General features: G+C 50.4%; 1 protein-coding gene across 1 annotated transcript; it reads right to left on the bottom strand.

Annotated features, from left to right (window-relative positions):
* Positions 1-919: 919 nt before the first annotated feature.
* On the bottom strand, positions 920-16,444 carry mov10l1 (Mov10 like RNA helicase 1). The gene is made up of 28 exons (XM_076017094.1): positions 16,395-16,444; positions 14,473-14,578; positions 14,114-14,301; positions 12,398-12,557; positions 10,758-10,870; positions 10,473-10,660; positions 10,237-10,377; positions 9,907-10,061; positions 9,633-9,762; positions 9,229-9,429; positions 8,870-8,984; positions 8,603-8,780; positions 8,392-8,462; positions 8,229-8,320; positions 8,062-8,117; positions 7,422-7,516; positions 7,275-7,347; positions 7,021-7,202; positions 6,586-6,732; positions 6,367-6,488; positions 6,139-6,238; positions 5,895-6,041; positions 5,093-5,266; positions 4,807-4,956; positions 4,568-4,675; positions 2,320-2,460; positions 2,129-2,220; positions 920-1,508 (listed from the first exon to the last, which is right to left on the bottom strand). Exons 2-28 carry the CDS (start codon positions 14,561-14,563, stop codon positions 1,475-1,477), a joined length of 3,444 nt encoding a protein of 1,147 aa, XP_075873209.1. The 5' UTR covers positions 14,564-14,578; positions 16,395-16,444; the 3' UTR covers positions 920-1,474.
* Positions 16,445-16,500: the final 56 nt, after the last annotated feature.

The following is a 16,500-nucleotide window of genomic DNA, read 5'->3' on the forward strand; positions in this document are numbered from 1 at the left end:
CCCTCCACCCCTCCACCACACCACCCCTGCACCCCTCCACCACACCACGGTGGAGCTGATTTATACAAGTTCAGCTGCATAGAACACAAAACAGCTATTAGCTCCTGATGCCCGCTGGGCAGGCGGTCAGTGGAACCAACGGTCCGTGGCTGCTTGAAATTTTAAAAGACGACAAAAACGATGAAAAAAAGTGAATCCATGAGCGTTCGTGTCATATTAGAAACACTCAACTCTACCTTGCGAACACTAACCCTCGACGCAGTGGCAGGAAAAGATGGCAAAGTGCTGTTATTTAAAAAACAAAAAAACAACAACAACAAATATGTACTTGAAAAGAATTGGGGCAAACATATATACAAATAAAATTATAGAAATTTTATATAACTACACAAGTAAAATTAAATAAACCTGTACATATGTATGTATATGGTATACACACACACACACACAGTATATATACACACTTACATACATTTTTTATATATAAAACACACACACACACACACACACACACACACACACACACACACACACACACACACACACACACACACACACACACACACACACACACACACACCCTGCTTATTCAGCAGGACACAATTCAATAAAGTATTTAGCAGACATAATACAAAGTGGGCTTTTTATTTTTGTGCAATAACTTTGAGTGCTGAGGAATAACTTTAGCTAGCGACTATAAAAGGAAAAAGAAATGAGGGTCCTGAGAGTCCAGCGGTTGATGAGCACTGATCGATGGAATCCTACTGTACGGCCATCATAGAGGAAAAAACAACAAGGTTGTGTGAGACGCTTCAAAGCCCAAGACGGAGGCAGCACTCAGATAAGAGCCGTCGTCCCTGAACGACACACACACACACACACACACACACACACACACACACACACACACACACACACACACACACACACACACACACACACACACACACACACACACACACACACACACACACACACACACAGGGCTCCAGTGGGACTGACAGCCCTGTGCAGAGTGTCAGTAGCAGTCAATTGTCAAACGCAGTCTGCGGGACTGCTGGGCAGACGCTGCCACGCCGAGGCCTGCAGACAGCCTGCCCCCCCCCCCCTCCCCTGCAAACCTGCAGACACGTTATGCTAACGCAGGACCAATTGACATGAGAATGAGTTCAAATGTCATCCTCTAATTTCGCCTCGTCCACATAAAAGCGCAGCTCGGGGGGGGTTAAAGCGTTTGGCTCGCTCGTCCATCGGCTCAATAATCACAGGACAAAGGAAAGTAAGCGTGCGCCGCAGGGGAGCGCCGCCTTTATTTCAACCACCGGGTGGAGGCGCATTCACACAAACAACAAGTCTTCTTTTTTTCTTTTTTTTCTAGTTCTGTGGCAGACCAACAGTAGAAACATTTGAAAGGTGACAGAAGCAAAAGAAAAGAAGACAAACAAAATAAACTTTGGGATGGGAAGAGGCAATCCTACATTTTTCTTTTGGCTCCCTCCTCGGGAAGCCTGCAGGGGGAGAGAGAGAGAGAGAGGGGGAGAGAGAGAGAGGGAGGGGGAGGGAGAGAGAGAGAGAGAGAGGGAGAGAGACAGAGGGGGAGAGAGAGAGAGAGAGAGGGAGAGAGACAGAGGGGGAGAGAGAGAGAGAGAGAGAGGGAGAGAGAGAGAGAGAGAGAGAGAGGGTGTGGAGAGAGAGAGAGAGGGAGAGAGAGAGAGAGAGAGAGTGTGGAGAGAGTGGAGAGAGACAGAGAGAGAGAGAGAGAGAGAGTGTGGAGAGAGTGGAGAGAGACAGAGAGAGAGAGAGAGTGGAGGGTGTATTATTAACCAAAGCAGGCAGCAGCAGGATTGTTCCTGCACTTCATGCTAATTGGCTGCAACTTGTAAACGTAGACGGCAGGAGTCGGCAACACCAATGCGTCTCAGCCCAACTTTAGCGACTGCTTTATATTTTGAGCCAGTAGTTGGAGAGTTGGAGCTCAGTAAATCCACAGCTGCTGTCAATTCAAAGCTGCAGCCTTGGAGAGCAAAGTGACGCACGAGGATTCTCACTCCTTTCTTCCACTCCAGCTGTTATTTGTCCAGCGTTTATGCAAAAAAACAAATACAACAAAGAAATGAGTTTTACGTACGCAGCAGCGTCCCGCAGGGAGGGGGGCAGGTCGCAGCCCACATAGGCACCGTTGATGAAGCAGTACTGCAGCAGAGCCCTGAAGCACAGGTCCTGCAGAGACCAGGGTCAGGGTCAGGGTCAGGGATGGATGGAAGGATGGATGGATGGATGGATGGATGGATGAGCCGGCTGCGACGGCTGGATGCTCACCCTGGCCAGGACGTGGGGGTTGCCCACCATCAGCAGCAGGGCCTTGGGTCGCGTGATGGCCACATTGAAGCGCTTGGGATTGGACAGGAAGCCGAGCGAACTGTGAGAATTGTCGCCCTCTACTGACTCGTTGGAGCGCACCTATGGAGGAGGGAACGTTGAGGAGGCTCACCGATGGTTAGCACGGCAACTCACCTTCAGGTGTTTTGACAAAATGTAACAATTCATGGTCGATTATTCTGTTGTGAAACTCAGTTCTTGTATATATATGTATACAGTACTACCCGAAAAATTAGAATATCAAGTTGTTTTATTTTGGCAAATTAACATCAAAGATGAAAGCAACACATTTTATTGAGCCATTCCACGCAAACTGACCTCTCCAGCAGTTCCTTGTTGTAACTTTGCTCATTAAGAGTTTCAGCTCATTAAAACCACAAAGCCACAAACTCAGGAAATTATTGAGGGTTTTTTTTTAAGCTGCAAGACCTGATCAGCAAAATGCAAAGAAATAAAGACATGAAATATATTGATGTGCATATCATTCCTTTATATAATATGTCACATTCACCTTTTAAGTTGAATTGCAGAAATACAGCAACCTGTTGAGGAGATTATAATGTTCTGGCTAGCACTGTATATTGAAATAGTACTCAAACCAATCACCACCTATTGGGTTAAAAACCCCAACAGAACTCAACTGAAACAAAGTCCTGTTCACACATCATTGGCACAAACTTAGTTTTTCAATGTCATGTATTTCCAGTCAACAGGCTGCCAGCTTCAGACTGAAGGGCGTGTCTCCACTGGCGCTACTCAGTTGGTGCCAGCTCTACGCCGCTTTATCGCCGACAATTTCCTTTATCGCGCGATTAACGCACACGGTGCTTTTTGAACCTTTGGCCGCTCCGTAGATTGTGGAAAGGGGAAATGAATTGACTCACAGCACACAGTCACACGCTTGCAGCCGGCTTGTAAACGCAACAAAAAGAGAAAAAGACACTGAGCGTAGATGAGCACTAGGAAGGACTGACATGGATAAAGGGTCCATCGTAAGTGGAAACGAGCGCTTCCATTCGGCGCCCACGTTCATCAATGTGGTGCTTCACACCAGACGCAAACGGGCGCGCGGCTCGCGCCATGCAGTTGTCGTTTCGCCGTCTGCTCTATTTTGTGCACGAGCCCGAGCGATCCTCGTCAGTAGTACAGGAAGTTGCTCAAAAAAAACCACAGAGAAAATCCGGTGAATTTTCAAAATAAACTAATTTCAAAATAAAAACCAAATGACAAATTCGATCATATTTGTATGTTATATTTGTCAGTACATTGTATCAGAGTGCGAGAGAGATTAAATACACACACACACACACACACAAGTGAATGACACAAACCTGTGCATCTTTTGTTTTGTTAGTAGTACTTGTCATTGCTCCAACACAAATAAACATGCTGCATTTGCAGAAAGCAAGTATTTGCCTACTCCCATGTTGATATGATTATTAAATAAAATGGAAAAATATCAGTTTACAGCAGATTTAGAGCAGACAAAAAAAAAAAAAGCGATTAATTTGCGATTAATCGTGAGTTAACTATAGAAAACCATGTGATTAATCGGATTAATTTTTTTAATCGACTGACAGCTCTATTTTTTTTTTATTCTTTTTTGTTTCTACCGACACTTTTGCTGCAGTGCGGCCACCGGCTGCAAAACCAGCAAGACTTTTTCATTGTGTGTCGCTCCGTCCGTCCAGCTCCCCTTGAGCTTTTTCTTCTGCCACTGAGAACAAAAACGTCTGCAGCTCTTTGTTCGCCCATGGTACACTTTCATCAGCACATCAGTTTTTAATACGTGAAACTCCATGCATGGGGCATTTAAAAATGGCATTTTTTTCTTGTATTGTGAAAGACTCCGACTCGCCGTTCATCAAAACTTTTACCCAATCAGTGCTCTGTGCTACGTCACCACTATGGTCCCTGCTCAGCCTGCTTGGAAGCCCAAGGAAGCAGCTACCAAAATGGTCCCTCACCAGTGGAAACTTGCCCTAACTGAGCTGACACCAAGCAAGACAATGGAAAACTGTCCTTTAAAGGCCTCACTGGAGGATAAATTACTGTACCACCGACCTCTGACCTTGCATCAACGCATAAAAGTCAATCAAAACACGCAAACTGGAGGAACGGGAGGCAGCCAGTGGGACGAGCGGCTGTGTGTGTGTGTGTGTGTGTGTGTGTGTGTGTTTCTACCTACTGTGGACACGATGATGACCAGGAACTCCTGGCCCTGGAACTCCTCCACGGAGCCCACCTTGATGTCAGACAGGCCCGTCTTGCCCAGCAGCAGTCGGATCTTCTCACACTGGGGACACATTCACATGTAAGGACACTGGTGGGTTAGGGGTCGCTGAGGTGCCAACAAACTCAATACTCCGCTCACTATAAAGTAACCACAGGGCTCGACTGAGGGAAGTGAGAAGCTGAGAGTCTCACCTGCTGCCTGTAGGGGGAGATGACGCCGATGTCGGCAGCGCTGACGGGCTCGTGCAGCTTCTTGGCCAGCTGGCAGCAGTACAGCATGACCTGCACGGCCTCGGCTGTGTTGAACCAGGACGGGTTGTTACCCTCCCTCATCTCAGAGGCCTGGAGCGGAGAGAAACACCTGCCGTCAACAAGGGGGGGGGGGCAGCTGCAAACCATGCAGTTTACTCTGCTAAATAAAATCAGCCACCTACTCTATATTAAATCACTGCTGGGTATTCTAAGACGGGCCACCTACTCGGACTCCGTGGAAGAGCAGCGGGAAGCCTTTCTTGGGGAGCTTCTTCCACCGGCAGAGGGAGTCCACCACGGCCCTGGGGGCTCGGAACGACAGCTCGCCTTTGTAGAAGAGCTTGGAGGGCAGCGTCAGCAGGGCCTCGTGAGAGCGGTAGTTGTAGAGCAGCTTGGTCACCTGCAGCACGCGACACACCGACAGGCTCGACGCACACACAAGCCAATCCGCACAGTTTTGCTTCGCAGCGTTTACGACACGCACACGAGTGAAGCTGATCGCGGAAACAAAAAGTGCCACAAGTGTTTGATCAGATTGAAAAAACAAAAAAGTAACCTAGCATTCCAGGCGCATGCGGAACAGTGTGATGGTGCATTTTACGATTCTACAAATTGGCTTTAATCAAAGCGACGTGCAACACGAGAGAGAAACCAGACTGCAGGGAAGAACCTGGACAGTAGAAAACTACATGCTTCCAGTTTGATTGGCTGCAAGTTCTTTTTTTTATTTTTTTTTACTCACGTCACGTAACCTAACCACGATTAACCCGTCGACGACAGTATCAACAATATTGTTCAACATTCAACATTCAACATTGTCAGTATTGACTAAGTACTTAGAAGACCTTCAGATTCCTGCTACCCCTGAGGACAAAGAGGAACTGGGTCGGGTTAAGAGGTTCAGAGGCCCAGGGTTCCCTCAACAGTCATCAGAGGTCTCTTGAAAGCGGCTCTGTGGATCCAGTAGATTTTTGTTTCCGATCGATTTTTTGTTTCGTTTTTAAACCTGGTGTTTGCATGGAACTGACCAGCATGGGGTTGTAGCCCCAGCGGTGCCTGGAGTAGAGCGGGCTGCCCATCAGCCTCTCCAGCAGAGACACGCCCAGGCCAAAGGCAGCGGCCAGCTTGGACTTGACCACTGGGCCCAGCTGACACGGGTCTCCAGCCAACACTATCTGGGAAGGGGAGGGAGGAGAGGAAGGGGAGGAAGGAGAGTCACACACAGTCGCCCTGTGGCGGCAGACAGCCAGACAGCAGAGCTTCGGTACCGACCTGTCCGTCTCTCTCTGAGATCAGACTGATGGGGATCAGGGACTCTGGTTCTGTCGCTTGGCCGGCTTCATCCAGAAAAACGTGGGTGAAGTGTCCCACCCTGAGGGGGTGGGATTGGGGGAGGGGGGGGGGGGGTGGAGGATGTGGAGGAGGAGGAAAGGATGAGTCAAGTCAGGGTGTGTGTGTGTGTGTGTGTGTGACTGTGGCAGGCCAGCAGTCTGGTCTTACTGCAAGCCGATGTTGTGGAACATGGCTGCGCTGGAGCAGGTGCTCACAACCACCCTGTGGAAAGACGCCTGGCGAATGTCTTCCCCTGCCTTTGAGTACACTTTCAATTCCTCCGGTATGGACTGAAGGTGGAAGGAGGAGGAGAACATAGCACTCAGGACCTTGGCTTTCCTTTGAACCATCACAGACCACCTGGCAGCTGGAGGACTTCAGCAGTACCCCGTCATGCCTGGAGGAGGCGTTGACTCGCGCCAGACTGGCAGCGTCCAGGCAGCCGCTGTGATGCAGTCGCATGCAGACGAGGTCGGCGGCGCTGTTGGAGGGCGTGCACACAAGCAGGCGACTGTAGGGCACAAAGTGGAAAACCTGGAGGGGGAAACACCAGCCCATCAACAGCAGCGTGGTCCCAGGGAGGAGATCATTGTTCTCATTCTCCCACAGTGGTCAACTCTGAAACTAACTGCTGCTAAACTGCTGCTAAACTGCTGCTAACTGCTGGTAAACTGCTGCTAAACTGCTGGTAAAACTGCTGCTAAACTGCTGCTAAACTGCTGTTAAACTGCTGTTAAACTGCTGCTAAACTGCTGTTAAACTGCTGTTAAACTGCTGCTAAATGAACAGGAGAACAGCTTGCAGGAAACAAGACGTAGGTACCTGCAGTATGGCCTCGATCAGGGTGATGGTCTTCCCGGTGCCCGGGGGTCCGAAGAGCACGTAAGGGCTGGGACGGCCCTCCCCAGCCAGGATCCTCTTCACCGCCTCCCTCTGAGGGGCGTTCAAGTCCCGGTTGAAGAAGTGCCCTGGCCTGGGGACAGGCTTAGAGGGCAGAGCGCCACCTGCAGGTGATTCAGCATCAAAGACTTGGAGCGCTCTATGAGAGAGCCGAGCACAGAGACTGGCAGATGTACCTTTAGTCTGTGTGGCCTTTGACCTCGTGTCAACAGAGACGCTGATGACCTGACCGTGGTTCTTGGATGCAGCCTGGAATTCAGCTACAATTTAAATGAAAAACAAACAAACAAAAACAAAACTTTTTTTTTAATGATAATTGTTACCTGATGGTCATCGACTGTGTCGTCTGCGTCTGGCTCCTCAAACCAGGTTCCTGCCCACTGGGAGGGCTGAGGAGTCACTCTAGAAGGAAACAAAACTGCCCACAAACATGATTGACTTGAGGAAGCCACAATCAAAGTGTGTACTGGTGAGGATCCTGCCCTTCCTGCTACACAGTGAGCATAGGACAGAAATGGCTCCACCTAGGGGCATCTGTGATGCACTGCAGGCCTTTGTCTGCATGAAAGGCTTCTTAAGACGCATGAGCTTTTCATTTCCAAATACACCTTCCACCGAGAGGCGTGTGGCATGTCATGAGTGAACAAAGTGTCCTCTACAGCTCAGCAACGAGGCACTAATAACACGAAAAGACTTCACAGTGGACAAACTGGACATGTTGCAAAGCCTGAAGGTAAGAAATAAACTTCTGTACACAATTTTAAAGTCAACAGCTGGTTTCTTATTTGATCTCATGCCTTCGTGTGCTTGATGTCAGAGTCCAAGTGTGAAAGCCCAGGCAGAGCCACGTTCTGTGTGAGATTGTTGAACTTATTAGCAAATGAAAACACAACAGACTGACGTGATTTCCTGCCTTCAGATGTGGCACATGGGAAGCATCGATGATTGAAAACCTCTACTTACTCTCCCTGAAATCCTTTGTGAGCTGGACTGCATGATGGCACCTCCTCATGGTCAATCTGACAATGAGCACCAATCGTCATCTCGTTACATCTGTGGCCAACTGCTTACAGGACAGGTGTGTGTGTGGTTCACAGGACCACAATCCTTCCACGCTAACGTGTTCAAACCTGTTGTAGCAGAAGTCGACGTCGAGCGGCTCGCCTCCGTAGCCGCGCAGGAACTCTGCGTTCACTCTCAGGCTCACCTTGTCCTCGTGGATCTGCCAGGTCAGACACAGAGTGACTTTGCATTCCTGTGGATGTGTCACCAGTCTCCGGCCTGCCAGTTTACCTCGGCCACGTAGCTCACATACTCAACCACCACGCCGTCGTTCTGCGGCGCCTTCAGTAATATTTTGTCACCTGCAGACGATAAAAATCAAAGCGCAGCAAAGTAAATCTCACAACATGAACGTTCAGTGCTCAGTGGTGATCAGTGCGGACGAGAGAGGTTCCAGCACTAACCAACCCTAACTACACTACACTCCCCCTACCCCTCTCACCTATGATGAGACTGGGTCGGCCTTCCGACAAGCTGGGAACCTCCAGGTGAAGGTGTCCGCCTCCTTTCTCAAGGAAGGCGCAGTGGAGGGCAAACTCCTTCATCTCCTTCTCTGCGTGCAGCTCCTCCAGCCACAGGAGGGTGGAGAAGCGCGAGTGCATGTTGGACGGTGCCGGCGCCTGAGCGGACAGGAGGCAGATGGAGGCAGACGCAGCCACATTACACCACTTTTGTTTTGCAGCTTTTACCCATGACCCTTTATGCGTACCTCTCCCAGGCAGGGCTGCACCACCAGCACGTCGCCCTGCGCCTCCACACAGTCCCTGAGAGCCTGGGGCAGAGGGAAGTTGGCCAAGAAGTTTGGCAAGCGTCGCTTCAAAAGCCTGCAGGCACAACGCAGCCCGTCAGTCTCCAGTTTGTTTCAACAGAAAACAACTTCTATACAATGTATATGCAAACTTCAACAATGTTTTTCCTCAGTGAACTCCAGACAGGACAAAACTTTGACTTCTTATCTGCTCACTACTTTTCCATGAGCTAAAACACAGAGCTCAAGGAACAAACCCCTGGTGATGTCACAAAGTGCACTGCTATAACGCTGCGATCGTCTCCTCACAGCCTCCGTACCTCGGTGCGTCTCTGGGGGCGGAGACGGTGATCACGTGACAGGGCGTCGCCTCTGGGGGGGGGCAGGCGTCCAGAGGACAGTAGGGCTGGGAGGGCTGCAGCAGCTTCTCCTCCTCGCTGCCCACCGTCACCTCCAGGCGCCTCCCGATGGTGAAAGAGGAGAAATGCAGCAAGAGTAGCTCAGAGCTGCTTCCCAGGTTCCTGAGGAACCCCCCACCCCCCCACCACCACCACTGTGTTAGAATGAAGGCTTAGGGACGACACAGTGAGACAGACTGCAGACACTTCACCTCGGTTGAATGCAGAATAGAAATCCTTCAAAGTCAGAAGCGTTGGCTCTCTGGCACTGAAGCAAGTCATTCAGTCTGCAGCTACGACTCATTTCTGCTGGAAGAGTGACTCACTTTGCATGACACGCCACGGCAACCGAGAGCCTCTCTCCTGGCAGGATGTCCGCCACCGTCTCCTCTGGCACAGCCCCATCGGCTCCGCCCACCGTGTCTGGACCGCTGACCTGCTGCTCCTCAGGAGAGCCTGGGCACTTCTCTGGTGGAGGCTGCGGCTGCTGCTGCGCCAATAGAAGAGAAGAGTGGTGTGCAAAGAGTGAGAGAGAGAGAGAGAGAGAGAGTGAGAGAGAGAGAGAGAGAGAGAGAGAGGGAGAGTCCACTGTGTCTGGACCGCTGACCTGCTGCTCAGGAGAGCCTGGGCACTTCTCTGGTGGAGGCTGCTGCTGCTGTGCCGTCAACCCTGTGGCGGTCAGGGTGAACTGCTCTTCTGAGTCCCAGCCGGCGAAGTCACAGCACTTGAGTGTGTGTCTGTCTGAGCCCTTGTTCCTGGTAGCGGTGAGGGTGACAGCAATCACACAGCTGAGTGTATTCAAGCGTTGGTGAAGAGAATAATAATAATACTAATAATGATAATAATAATAATAATAATAATAATAATAATAATAATAATAATACTAATAATGATGATGGTAAATACTGGGTAGTGATGACAGTCACTTACTGTATCCAGATCACGAGCTCCCGCTGCTCCCCCAGCATCAAACTGCCAAACTGGCCGTAGTCCGACACTTCCAGGCCTCCTTTATTCTCCACAATGTTCTGTGGTTGAGCCCCGGGGGGGCTTTTAGCAGACGCATTGGCACTGAAGACACACACCAGAGGAGACGTTCAGTCTTCAAACTGTTCCCAGCCACATCAGTGAGTGGATGCTGTCAATCAACCAGGTGACACTGATACCTTAAAGACCAGGGCGCCATGCACAGGGCCCTCCAGGAGTACAGGGACTGCGTGCTCTCCACCATGACCAGGTTGACCACGTGTCCCGGTGACGGCCGGTAGTGGGCCGGCAGCAGGAGGGAGTCCAGGCTGAAGAACACGCTCTCCTCCACCACTCCGCTGTTGTTGAACATGCTGCTCACACGCACCTGAGGACAGAGGACGCGGCCCAGTCGGTACCACTGAACAATCCAACAGCACGTTCTGATTCTTTTCAACCGAGGGCCCGGCGGGACATTTCTTCACCTGGTCCAGGCGACAGTAGCGTAAAGGGGCCACAGACTGAGCCTGGGTGGTCCACTGGGAGGAGTTAATATAATACTGGGCCTGGACCCAGTCTCCTTTCATTGGCTCGTAACCTAAAGAAAATGACACGCACAACAAAGGGGTGAGATTGTAATTCTGGACCGATGATGCCTTGAACAAAGTTCTGCTCTCTTCATGGACTTGGTCGTTATTGTCCAAGTCCACAGTGGTTTATTATTATCATTAATCATCATTAATCATCAATTCTTTTCCAGGCTCTAAATACTGTGACAATGTTGAATACCAGTGTCAAACCATGCCAAAGCGTCAAATAATCACCAAGAGTGTGGACCAATCACAGCGCAGTGGGCTGGGCGGGAGGCATGCACGGAGGAGGCCGGGGGTGGAGTGAGAGTGTGGGAGAGAGTGAGAGTGAGAGTGAGAGAGAGAGTGAGAGTGAGAGAGAGGGAGAGAGAGAGAGTGAGTGAGAGTGACAGAGTGACAGAGCGAGAGGTAGAGAGAGAGAGAGGGAGAGAGGGAGAGAGAGAAAGGGGGAGAAAGAGAGGGAGAGAGTGAGAGTGAGATCATGCCAAAGCGTCAAATAATCACCAAGAGTGTGGACCAATCACAGCGCAGTGGGCTGGGCGGGAGGCGTGCACGGAGGAGGCCGGGGGTGGAGTGAGAGAGTGAGAGAGAGGGAGAGAGTGAGAGAGAGAGTGAGAGAGGGAGAGAGAGTGAGTGAGAGTGAGAGAGGGAGAGAGAGAGTGAGGGAGAGAGAAGAGTGAGTGAGAGTGAGAGAGTGACAGAGCGAGAGAGTGACAGAGCGAGAGGTAGAGAGAGAGAGAGGGAGAGAGAGAAAGGGGGAGAAAGAGAGTGAGAGAGGGAGAGAGTGAGAGAGAGGGAGAGAGTGAGAGAGAGAGAGAGAGAGTGAGGGAGAGAGAAGAGTGAGTGAGAGAGGGAGAGAGTGAGAGAGAGGGAGAGAGTGAGAGAGAGAGAGAGAGAGAGTGAGGGAGAGAGAGAGAGAGAGTGAGAGAGGGAGAGAGTGAGAGAGAGGGAGAGAGTGAGAGAGAGAGAGTGAGAGAGGGAGAGAGAGAGTGAGGGAGAGAGAAGAGTGAGTGAGAGTGAGAGAGTGACAGAGCGAGAGAGTGACAGAGCGAGAGGTAGAGAGAGAGAGAGGGAGAGAGAGAAAGGGGGAGAAAGAGAGTGAGAGAGGGAGAGAGAGTGAGTGAGAGTGACAGAGCGAGAGGTAGAGAGAGAGTGAGGGGGGGGGAGAGAGAGAGAGAGAGAGAGAGAGAGAGAGAGATCATGCCAAAGCGTCAAATAATCACAGACAGCGTGGACCAATTACAGCGCAGTGGGCTGGGCGGGAGGCGTGCACGGAGGAGGCCGGGGGCGGAGTCGAGTCAAACGGAGCGTGTTCACATGGTGCAGGAAATACGAGGAAGCGGTGCAGCGACAGACAAAGATCTACAAAGCTTTCAGTGCGTCGCTGCTCTGGAGGCCAGACATCCCAGACCCTCACCCTAGGCCGAACCCTAGGCCCCAGAATGAGTGGAAGAGGTCCGCTTTAATTTACTTTGTGTTGGTGCTGTCAACTAACCAAGACACCAAAGAACTGCGTGCCTGCGAGGCTTCGGTACCTTTCCACAGGCTGCAGCGAGGGAAGTACGTGGTCTGGTTGATGTAGCCGCCGCCCCCATCCAGCGAGGTGACGGTGCCGATGAGAGGCCGCAGCTGCAGGCCGTCGGCTTCCAACAGGTCGCTTCCTTCCTGGTCCCAAGCGTCGGCGCTCTTCTCCACCTGGACGCAGTGTTTGGCAGGGTTACGTACTGCACGTGTGGCACGTCAACGCGCAGAGAAGGGAGACTCCAGTGACACCACCTGACTCCAGTCGGACTTGAGGCTCGCTGGACTGACACTGACAACAGACTCGACTTTAACTTGGAATTGAGACTTCACTTCAATTTGAGACAGACGACTCCAAAGGACTTTTTTTACAATCAAATATTGTATTTGTATATTTTTTTCAGACTCCGTTAGAAATTGTGTTTTATTTTGAAACATGATCTGGGGATTTTACAGTGAAAGGCATGACCAACAGTGGTCAGCAGATGACCAGATGAGCAGCAGTCACAGGGGCGGCTTGACCAAGAAGAGAAGAGTGGTGTGCAAAGGTCTGCAACTCAAATGTCAGTGACACAACCAACACAACTTTCAACATCAGCCGTCACTAAAAAGCCCCAATAGGGGAGGAGCCTCAGCTCACTGTGACAGCCCTGTATGACAAGCAGCTTGTTCTGTTGCCAACGACTGCTCAGATCTGCTTCATGGAGCGTTCAAACTGTCTGGCTGCCTTTGTGGTTCCTAAAGACTGGACTGAGAGAGAGAGAGAGAGAGAGTGGGAGAGAGAGAGAGCGAGAGAGAGAGAGTGGGAGAGTGAGGGAGAGGGAGAGAGAGAGTGTGTGAGAGTGTGAGAGCGGGAGAGTGAGAGAGGGAGAGAGAGAGCGAGAGAGAGTGGGAGAGTGAGGGAGAGTGAGTGTGTGAGAGTGTGAGAGCGGGAGAGTGAGAGAGGGAGAGTGTGAGAGTGGGAGAGTGGGAGAGTGAGAGAGAGAGCGAGAGAGAGTTGGAGAGTGAGGGAGAGGGAGAGAGAGAGTGAGAGTGAGAGAGTGTGTGAGAGTGTGAGAGCGGGAGAGTGAGAGAGGGAGAGTGTGAGAGTGAGAGAGTGTGAGTGAGCGAGAGAGCGAGAGAGAGAGAGAGAGTGTGTGAGAGTGTGAGAGCGGGAGAGTGAGAGAGGGAGAGAGAGAGCGAGAGAGAGTGGGAGAGTGAGGGAGAGTGAGTGTGTGAGAGTGTGAGAGCGGGAGAGTGAGAGAGGGAGAGTGTGAGAGTGGGAGAGTGAGAGAGGGAGAGAGAGAGCGAGAGAGAGTGGGAGAGTGAGGGAGAGGGAGAGAGAGAGAGTGTGTGAGAGTGTGAGAGTGGGAGAGTGAGAGAGGGAGAGAGAGAGCGAGAGAGAGTGGGAGAGTGAGGGAGAGTGAGTGTGTGAGAGTGTGAGAGCGGGAGAGTGAGAGAGGGAGAGTGTGAGAGTGGGAGAGTGAGAGAGGGAGAGAGAGAGCGAGAGAGAGTGGGAGAGTGAGGGAGAGGGAGAGAGAGAGAGTGTGTGAGAGTGTGAGAGCGGGAGAGTGAGAGAGGGAGAGAGGGAGAGAGAGAGTGTGAGAGTGTGAGTGAGCGAGAGAGAGAGAGTGAGAGTGAGAGAGTGTGTGAGAGTTGATTTACAGAGACACGCAGCAGGTCGGATGTTTGCCCACGCCTGTCCAAGGGTGTGGTATAGTGAATGTGACTTCCTGTCTGCACGCCCTCACCCTCAGAGCCCTCCAGCCGCCCTGGGCGTGGTCTCGTACCGCCATGCAGTCCACCAGGTCCCCGGCCTTCAGCAGCACTCCACCCAGCACCTGCTCGCCGCTGAAGTAGACACCATCGTCTATCAGGCCGTGGTCGAGGCACAGCTGGGTGACCACGCCCCCCCGCAGGTGGCGGACGTCCTCCTGGCCTTGGAGGAGCAGGCAACCAGATGGTGGCGTCAAAGTAATATGTATATACATACACATATATATATATACATACACACACACACACACACAGTATATATATGTATTTGATATATTTTTTTAAAAAATCATTGTGAGACGTTAAATTGTGACGTTAGTTTCTAAGCCTTCACCTTGTGAGGAAACCGCAGCTTCTCCATCGTCGACTCTCCTCCACAACGGCGATGCTAACTTTGACAGCGCCCAATGCACGGCACTTAGCATGTCTAGCTAGCACTGCTTCAACAGTGCAATCATAAACAGACACAAACACAACTGGAATGAGAGAAAACAGACCTGATGACAGTTAACCAGGTTATCTCCGCGTCCCCAGGTAAACACCATGAGCAGCACATTGAACGCACGTTGGTGGAATTTAAAATGTCAAAAGTAGAGGAAGAGCGAGAGGAACGTGTGGAAGCTGCAACAATACACAGAGAAGAAGTCGGTCAGTGGGACAACGGTGACATCATGAAATATTGCAGTTAATAGGAGATAAAGATCTGTACGAGCTAGACCCCTCCTCTTGGAAAGATCACTCGGCAGCAGCTCTACTTTCAATATCACACCCAGATGGATGGATAGACGGATGCATAGATAGATAGATGGATAGAGGGATAGATAGATGGATAGATGGACAGATGGATAGAAGGATGGATAGAAGGATGGATAGAAGGATAGATGGACGGATAGATAGATAGATAGATAGATAGACGGACAGATGGATAGAGGGATAGATAGATAGATAGATAGATAGATAGATAGATAGATAGATGGACAGATGGATAGAGGGATAGATAGATGGATAGATGGACAGATGGATAGAAGGATGGATAGAAGGATGGATGGATGGATAGATGGACGGATAGATAGATAGATAGATAGATAGATAGATAGATAGATAGATAGATGGATAGACGGACAGATGGATAGAGGGATAGATAGAGACTTTATTGATCCCTTTGGGATGACTCCCTCAGGGAAATGAACAATATATATTAATATATCTAGTGAACTAGTTCCTCTCTTCTTGCAGCCCAGACACAGCTGAAGACCTTCAGTGTTGTGAAGGTTTGGATGCCTCTACCCAGACTGTGTGTGACTGGGTGAGGGACACAGTCTCAGCCCAGCTCTGACTCAGTGCTCAGCAACCCTGCTTCTGCAGGTCTCCTGTCCTGCAGGTTTCAGAGCTTTCTCCAATCCAACACACCAGATTAGAACGACTCGCTATCGTTACCAATCAGCCAAAGCTCATCAAGGTTCTTGATCAGGAGTTACAGATGGAAGTGAAGGGAACATCTCCACTGACAGACAATCACTGTTCCAGTTATGTTGAACTTGTTAACGGTCACGTGTGCCAGCCACAGCCTCTCCGTTCTTTGACAGTGTTTTGCACCCCTCTCCCTGAGTGATGAAGACTTCTGGTGGTCCATAGTATTTCACGTCTGACCGGTTATTGCAGCCAAAAACACGGCAATGGTGAACAACTTCGTGAGACAATAATCTGGTTGTGTTACTACAGACACGGTCTAGTTGCGTTGCGAGTATCTCCGAGATGACGACTTCCTGTTTTGGTGGCGCCACGTGAAAACACAATCGGGCATAAACATAGGAACAATTTCCATCTGATACGGTGATGCAAAAACACATTTTCCCTTTTGCTTGACAATGTTACAACTCGTCCTCAATCAACTCCATCTTACAGTCAATGCTTCTTCTTTATGTATGCGTAACTCTGGTTTATTAATATACATCGGAGATAACGATCGACACAAAGAACAAAGATCAATCATTGAAGTGTGTATTCGTGTGCGCGCGCGCGTGTGACCATGCATTTCACAATCCACACGAGGTCTAAAGCTAGAGACATGGCGGCCGCTAGCCTGTTAGCGCGCTAGCCTGTTAGCGCTACTACATGACTGTCACCTCAATGTTTGCTATTTGAATGGGCAAGCTTTTAGCATTAGCCCCCCCACCTCCCGAAGTACGTGGCCACTACGCGGCATTTCTTACCCCGATATAAAATACTCTCACGAGATAAAGAGTTGTGACCAACCTGTAGAAAGGTGTGAATGGTAGGCGGAGACGTGACATACCCCGCGGTTCCAACAATGACGGCGAGATCGTACCTCCACTGCCTATTAGCCTATTAGAGCCGCTAA

Source organism: Nelusetta ayraudi, unplaced genomic scaffold (assembly GCF_046127955.1).
Source record: "Nelusetta ayraudi isolate G7.1 ecotype Tasmania unplaced genomic scaffold, CSIRO-AGI_Nayr_v1 ptg000258l, whole genome shotgun sequence".
NCBI lineage: Eukaryota > Metazoa > Chordata > Actinopteri > Tetraodontiformes > Monacanthidae > Nelusetta > Nelusetta ayraudi.

What these genes read in the sequence shown, in the direction of transcription:
- mov10l1 (XM_076017094.1), bottom strand. Translation starts at nt 14,563, where the DNA reads ATGCTAAGTGCCGTGCATTGGGCGCTGTCAAAGTTAGCATCGCCGTTG. An exon ending in TTCCACAACATCGGCTTGCA is followed by an intron (nt 6,239 to 6,366) that starts GTAAGACCAGAC and finishes CCACCCCCTCAG; the next exon opens with GGTGGGACACTTCACCCACG. An exon ending in TCTCCCCCTACAGGCAGCAG is followed by an intron (nt 4,676 to 4,806) that starts GTGAGACTCTCA and finishes ATGTGTCCCCAG; the next exon opens with TGTGAGAAGATCCGACTGCT.